General features: G+C 34.5%; 2 protein-coding genes across 3 annotated transcripts; one reads left to right on the forward strand and one right to left on the reverse strand.

Annotated features, from left to right (window-relative positions):
- The first annotated feature begins 1,169 nt into the window (after positions 1–1,169).
- Positions 1,170–2,927, forward strand: LOC111889890 (pentatricopeptide repeat-containing protein At5g56310). Its single transcript, XM_023886049.3, has one exon. The coding sequence runs from the start codon at positions 1,299–1,301 to the stop codon at positions 2,913–2,915; it is 1,617 nt and encodes a 538-aa protein (XP_023741817.1). The 5' UTR covers positions 1,170–1,298; the 3' UTR covers positions 2,916–2,927.
- A 95-nt stretch (positions 2,928–3,022) lies between these two features.
- On the reverse strand, positions 3,023–6,829 carry LOC111889874 (kinesin-like protein KIN-14T). 2 transcript variants are annotated; one of them, XM_023886033.3, is made up of 11 exons: positions 6,549–6,829; positions 6,135–6,362; positions 5,895–5,978; positions 5,653–5,820; positions 5,449–5,555; positions 5,176–5,354; positions 4,788–4,949; positions 4,493–4,708; positions 4,368–4,405; positions 4,168–4,295; positions 3,023–4,088 (listed from the first exon to the last, which is right to left on the reverse strand). In XM_023886033.3, exons 2-11 carry the CDS (start codon positions 6,340–6,342, stop codon positions 3,156–3,158), a joined length of 2,223 nt encoding a protein of 740 aa, XP_023741801.1. In that variant the 5' UTR covers positions 6,343–6,362; positions 6,549–6,829; the 3' UTR covers positions 3,023–3,155. The 2 variants fall into 2 exon arrangements, with proteins under 2 accessions (XP_023741801.1, XP_023741808.1); XM_023886040.3 differs by lacking the exon at positions 6,549–6,829 and adding an exon at positions 6,461–6,478.
- Between the last annotated feature and the right edge of the window lie 871 nt (positions 6,830–7,700).

Consider the following 7,700-nt stretch of genomic DNA (forward strand, 5'->3'; position numbering starts at 1 on the left):
TATTTACTGGTTTTTTTGAACAACTAGCCATTAAAATGGCTAGTCAAAGGTATATTCAAAAGAGATTAGACCCAAAGCCTTCTGTAACCTATCGTACCATTCTTCACAAAAGGCCACGACTGTGGTACCGGGGGTGGTGTGAGCGATCATGGCCCACCTGCCACCTAAACCACAAATGGTTCTCATACAATATATACTTGGAGGCCTAAGAGATCCCTTGTTGTAATCCACTCTTTCTAAATATATCTAAATATCATTTTATATATCATCTAACTAGTTTTTACTAAAATTGTTACTTTAGCCAACAGAACCTTAAAACGAAGTTAAGCACTCAAAGAGTGGGTAAGGCTGGTGCGTATATATCCTCCTCTCCATACTATTTTTCCAACTTACATGTCACACAATTATAGGTAGGAAATGATCACCACACCACCAAACTAAAATAAATTTTAATATCATTTTTTATCTTTTTTTTAACAATTATAAAAACGAATATAATTTTATAAAACATAATATTTAAATAAAACATAATATTTAAATTAACCATAACATTTAAATTCAAAAAAACATTACAAGACCAAAAAAAAAACGATATATTTAAAACATAAAACAATAGTCCTAAGAATTGCCCAAATATTTTGCCCGAATCTTCGTCTTCATCCCTCGTAGCACCTTCGCAACTTCGGACGTCAAACCTTCCACGCTAGTCCTAAGAATTGCCAACTCGTTCGTCATATTTTCTCGCTCGTGTCGCTCCTTCTCCACCTATAATTGCCTACGAAAGAAATCCAAGTACTCACGTTGTAAATCGTTTTTTTCTTTTTGTAGTAACTTGTGTTCCTGGAATTTCGCTTCAATTTCCACCATATGCCTAGCTTTTCTATCAGCTTCCTCCACATGTTTTGCAACACATTTCGTTTTGTCGCGTCCCGCTGCTCTTGGTGGAGGGGAGATCTCTTCGATGTCATCCGAACTCTCATAGGTGTCGGCGTTGAGGTCGATATGAGATTCTGCGTCGGAAACGTCAACGTCGGAAACGTTAGAGAGGTTGTGTTCGGTTGTTGTGGGTTGTGGGTTTGGGTTTTGCTCCATCTTTTGGTTGAAGAGGCTTTGAAATTGTATAAAAAATAAAGAAAAAGAATAGAGCGAATAAAAACGAGGGAGATGATATCTATTTATAGGTAAAAAAAACTTAATTCTTTTTAAAAGAATCGACCGTTTGCAACGCCTCTTAACATAACGCCATAAGGGGGCGGTGTTCTGGCCATAACGGCGTTAAGGAGCTCCAGTTTACTCGAATGCTGTCTCGTGTTGGATCGTCTTTGAACTCATTACTCCTGAAGCATAAACGCCAATACATAGCAGCAACAACACATGATATATGCTCCTCATTGCTATACAACTGCCCCAACAGCATTCACGTATATCAAATACATGGGTTCATGTTTGTTCGAGGTCTCGATCAAGACAATCTTCTTCTCAGTCGGTTCATCGTCACTTGCTCTGAAAAAGGTCTTTTGGACCATGCTACTTCGGTGTTTTTTCATAAGACTTGCAAGAATATATACCTTTACAACACCATGATCAAAGCTCTGTCGAGTAATTCTCGTGTCAAAGACGCTGTCTTTATCTACAACGAAGCACGAGTTATTGGGTTAAGACCTGATTCTTACTCATTTCCTTTTTTGTTAAAGGGTGTGAGTCGTTTGGGTGAGGGCGGTTTGAGTTTGGGAAGATGGATTCATTGTCATGTAATTAGTGTTGGTTTAGATACCGATGTTCATGTAGGAGTAGCGTTAGTTCAAATGTATGCGTCTTGTGGGTATGTTCACGATGCAAGGAAGGTGTTCGACGAAATGCCTCTTAGAGACGTTGCAACTTGGAATGCAATGATCTCTGCGTATTGTAAAGTTGATGAGGTGGAGAGAGCTTGTGCCTTGTTTGAGATTATGCCTGAGAGAAATGTGATCTCTTGGACATCTTTGATTTCAGGCTATGCTCAAGTGAACAAGCCTTGTGAAGCTGTTGCTCTTTTTAGAAGAATGCAAACGGATGGAGTGCTCCCTGATGAAGTCACAATGTTAGTCACACTCTCAGCTTGTTCCCAGTTGGGTGCATTAGAGCTAGGTGAATGGATTCATAACTACATAGATAAAAACAATATACACAAAACTACATCCCTCAACAATGCACTTATTGACATGTATGCAAAATCAGGGAACATAAAGAAAGCAATGTGGGTCTTTGAAAACATGAAAGATAGATGTGTTATAACATGGACAACTACCATTGCTGGATTGGCTTCACATGGTTTAGGAAAAGAAGCTCTTGACATGTTTTCTAGAATGGAAAGAGCTCATGTTAGGCCAAATGAAGTTACACTGATTGCAGTTCTTTCAGCATGTAGCCATGGGGGGTTGGTGGAATTAGGTCTTTGGTATTTCAACAATTTGCTTCCAAGATATGGAATTAAACCAAGGATTGAACATTATGGATGCATGATTGATCTACTAGGAAGAGCTGGATGCATATGGGAGGCACAAGAAGTACTAAATTCAATGCCTTTTGAAGCAAATGCAGCTATTTGGGGTTCACTTCTTGCAGCATCTAGACTTTATGGAAATGTGGAGATTGGGGAAAGAGCTTTAAAACATTTGATCAAATTGGAGCCATATAATAGTGGAAACCTTTCTTTACTTTCGAATATATATTCTTCTATGGGCCAGTGGAATGAAGCTGGATTCACAAGGAAAGTGATGAGAGATACTGGTGTGAAGAAGATATCAGGTGTGAGTTGCATTGAATTGAATAACAGAGTTCATGAATTTGTTTCTGGAAATAGTTCGCATCCTCAATATGAAAGAATACATGAAGTTTTGTCTGAGTTAAATAGACTAATGAAGGTTGAATTTTAAGAGTTATTTCATCTTTGCAACTTGATTTTCTTTGATATATCCACATACCTACAAATATGAATTTATATATCTAGATACATATCATGTGAATTTTAATATGAATTGACTACATAGAAAAACAAAATTTATTAACGAATGTACATGTTACTTGTCACTATACAATATCTTCCATATATTTACATTAATACATTATACATCATGAATCTTTTTTTCCAATAACCTTTTTGCATTTTTGCAACTTTAATTAATTAAAGATCGGAAGAAATCATCTTCAAAACCCAAGCTTTGGAATCCCAATCCCACAAGAACACTGTAGTACAATATCAGAATATATTCTTTCAGTTCTGATCTCAAAAAGGAAACTTTTGAACTCTCGACACTAGTATCAAAATCTGATATAGGAACATTGGTAGGTAGGTCTTCTTTCAATTTATAAACCTCTAAGCACCTTGTTTCTTGTGTTGACACTTTTGATATAACTACCCCTTCAACTCCATTAACACAATCATCTTGATGAAAGGTGTCATTAATGGTATCACATGGCATAATTTGACATAATATATCTCCTTCAGTAGATGAATCATCTACACCTATCATTTGTTTTGTAGTTTCCCCCTTTTTCGTAGACTTTCCTTTCTTTACAGGAGTCGGGATTGAAATAACACGCTTATCATTTGAGTTCTTGAGAGAATTTTTCTGTTTGTTTATGTTCGTTCTAATTCTAAAGCTACATTGTGATGTTTCATGGCTGAATTCTGTATCATTCAAATCCACCAAGCAGCTTGCTCTTGAGATACTGCTGCCCGAGTAGCTTTCGGTCAGGCCCTTTATAGGAAAACTCACAGATTCTGCCCGAGATATCGGTAATTGTTTCTTCCTTCTTTCATGTCTAATTTCTTTCTTATACGAATTCTGATAACCTGTTCCTGATTTTCGTGTACTACAGATTGTGGGCTTCATAAATCTCGGCATCTTCGACGTTGACAATGGCATTTTCGTAATTACATCATCAATTTCCGATTTCCCAATCGAACCTGATGATTTTTTTGTTAGAGAATCCAATTTCTGATTCAACTTCTTGATCTCTTTCATGAATCTGTCGCGGTTATGCTCGATCTCTTCCATCTCATGTTGCAGGTCAGCCATGGCTAATTCCTTAACTGTTCTCGCTTCCTGTATAAGCGAAAATTGAAGTATTTATTTGAAAAAAAAAGCGTAAATTAGAGTTTATTTTTTTTATTGAGCGACTCACATTTGATTCGGTTTTCCCTAAGTGAATGCTTCTCAGTCGTAATGCAAAATTGAGAGAACATACAGTTTCGCATAAATCATCTTCTTTGGGACTCACATGAATTAGCATCAATGTTTTGGAATCCTCTCCTAAAATGACAAAACAATTGATCTTAGAATAATATGATTTGATTTATGATATTATGATAGCTATGAAGTTACCTAATGAATCCTTGAGAACTTGTGTGAGCTTGCTATTCCTATAAAACACAAGAATTCATACTTTAACTTCAATGGTGGAGATGAAGAACAACATTTATTTAAGCATTCTTTCATGTTCAATCTACCTGTAAGGTATGTGGCTGTTTTTCTTTTGAAGGGCATTGATGACATCACCAAGGGCAGAAAGGGAAAGATTGATAGCTTTTCCTTCTTCAAATCTTCTTCCCCATGCCTTAGTTTTTAACACACGCTCACTTCCTCCCAAATCAACCATCCAAATTTTGTTTGTAATCTTTCGTCTCTCAGTGTCATCACAACACGTCATTGACATACGTATCATGCTGCAACAAACACAAAGTATTTAAAATACTCCATTTATATTTGCTTATTAGATCATAATTTTGGATCATAATTTGTTACCAATGAGATCTACTAGAAGCTTTATTCGAATTCGTGGAAGCAGTTGACCTAAGTTGACTTCCGAGCCTATAAAGACTAATTGCATGATTAAAGTTGCTCACTTGGATAGCTACAAGATTGTCTATCACAATTCCACCATTTGGGTCCGTTTGGATTGCCAGACTGCAAGTAACAACTTTTCAAATTACACAATTTAGAGGTTGTTTGATAATTGCTGATTGAGTCAGATCTGACTGAATCAAGGTCTGATTGAACTGAGTCAGAGGCTTCTAAGAGTGGTATCTAACAGCCTGAATCAGACCGAATCAGACCTAACCTCTTACCAGACCAGTAAGAGGCATATCAAACTTATTTAAATATCTTTAAGTTAAAGAGAAAAAAAGAATACCAAGGTGGCATAGGGTCACTTGTTTTTCTTGCATGAGGTATTAACAAATCTTTGAGATGACCAAGGTAGATTTCAAGCATACTGAAACTAAAAAGATACGTATGGTTGCTATCTGACGCTTGTTTGAATAACGCCTCAATTGTTCGGGGTACTACACCTGGAAAATCTTCATTTCCTTCCTATAAATGTATTTTTTTAAACTTATTTAAACAAAAAGATTAAAAAAAATATAAAACACCATACGCGACTTTTATAGCTATTTTAACGTGTTACCATGGTGAAAGTTTTGCCGGTGCCTGTTTGCCCGTATGCCAGAATGCAAACATTGTATCCATCTAAAGCGGATTTAATAACGGGTTCAATTTCTGAAAATACTTCATCTGAAATTTTAATAAAATGAGAGTTTATTTGTTAGGTTTTTGAAATGTGGATAGAAGGGAAGGGATCATAATTCACAAGAAAGAGAATTTAAAGCACCTTGTGATGAAGTAGGGTGAAAAACCTTGTCAAAGTTGTATAATTTTGTTTTGTTTTCAGTTAAATTGAGGAGAATTCCACTTGAATCGAGAGGTACAACGGGTTTTAAATGGCTGAATTTTTCGCCATTTATCGTTGGTCTGATGCGACAAAATACACGAATGTTTCCTAAAATGGAAATTAAGTCGAGTATTATAAATATACATAAGTGTTTATAATTGATTATTTAGATTTTTGATTACCTTTTAATTGAAGATATTGATTGAGAACTTGTCTTCTTTTTGCATTCAATCGAAAAACCTCCTCATTCAAGGTGACAAGCTCACCTGTTGACAACATTGTACTTTTAATTTCTTTTATTAAGACGATATACTTTGAATAATCTACTCAGTTAATGCTCTAATTTGATCCTATAATAAACAAATCAATGAAAGAACATTGTTATCTTTTTGCATATGACCCTTGATTGAAAGACAATTTACCATGAATTTGTGAAACAAGAAAATCATCAAGATCATCATCATAATCATTCTCATTCTCATAGTCAGCTGTTGATGGCAAGCTTTTGATGATGTCACAAACTGTATTAGCCCATGAAGAATTGATTTCATTCTTGAATCCCAAAAGCGAATGGATTGTTTTGGATAAACTCTTGAAAGACTTCCTGGTATCCTTCATCTTCATCTTCATATGCTATTCCATCATTCAATCTTCATAAGATTGAAAAAAGAAACTATAAAAGATGATCAACCCTTTCGTGATTTGAATTGGTAGATCAAATTTCATGGATGGAGTCACCTTTACATACACTTATTATGTGAAGAACACATCCCATAGCTGTAGTTACTACATTATACAAAAAATAAATGAAATTTATGAATAGGTAGTGAATTAACCTTTCATCAGAAGCTGACCCACTTTACTGTAGGAAGTTATCCTCTCATTTTCTCCATTCTAATTAGTCAAAATCACCCAAAAAAGAAAAGAAAAAATAGTAAAGAAAAGAAATTCTCATAACTTGGATGTTAAGAAAAAGGGAATCGAAAGAACGGAAATGGTCAAAATTATGACCAAGACAAAGGTGATGAACTTTTTTGGTTGAAAAGTAGGAGTGAAGAACAGTTTGAGAGACTTTGGATGCTGCAAAAAACATAGAAAAACAGTTTGTTTGTTTTAATGTCATAGATTTGGAATGATATGTAGTATTAACGTGTGTGTGTGTTGTATTATTAAGATTCTTTGGAAGTACATGACATGTGATATAGCATGAAGAGAAGACCAAAAGTCGTGGCTGTTATAATGTAAATAACAGAACCAATTTTGGAATATGGCTTGTTGACAAAAAAACATAAATTCCTGAAATTACTTATAAATTGAGTTGTACCTTATGCAAGATAAGTTGTACTTTATTTTTAATTTGAAATAAACGAGGATTGTGAGAAAAATAAAAGTTATTTTTTTATATCTTCAAGAGGTTCTAATATTTAGTTTTGGGTTTATGAGAAAGAAACACATAACTACTACATATAATTAAATAAGAGATCAATTGCCATGTTTTTAATCCACGCTACTATTCTACTAACTTGATTCAATCATTGAAAACTCCATCTCGTCTTTGCCATAATAACATTTTTTCATCTTGTTTTTGTTATTCACTTTCACCTAAAGTACACAAATATATATACATAAAATGTTACGATATAAATGATGTTAACGATTTTTCACAACCATTAATTGGGTCAAAACTCAAAAACCACTATGAAAAGACCGGATTAGACCAAGAAGGCAAGAAGCAACCAAAAAAATCGGCAATGATGGAACCAAACTATATAAACTAGTTTGGTTCAAACTAGATAATCAGTCTAAATGTACTTAGGTTTGTTTAAATATTGAAAATATAAACCTAAAACATGGTATTGAAATATACAAAAGTTTGCTTTAGTTAGGAGTTTTATTTAGTTTTTGTTGGATTAAAAACCGGATTTTGTTTAAATATTGAAAATATAAACCTAAAACATGGTATTGAACTATATAAACTAGTTTGGTTC

The sequence above is a fragment of the Lactuca sativa genome, chromosome 6 (genome assembly GCF_002870075.4).
Source record: "Lactuca sativa cultivar Salinas chromosome 6, Lsat_Salinas_v11, whole genome shotgun sequence".
Taxonomy (NCBI): Eukaryota; Viridiplantae; Streptophyta; class Magnoliopsida; order Asterales; family Asteraceae; genus Lactuca; species Lactuca sativa.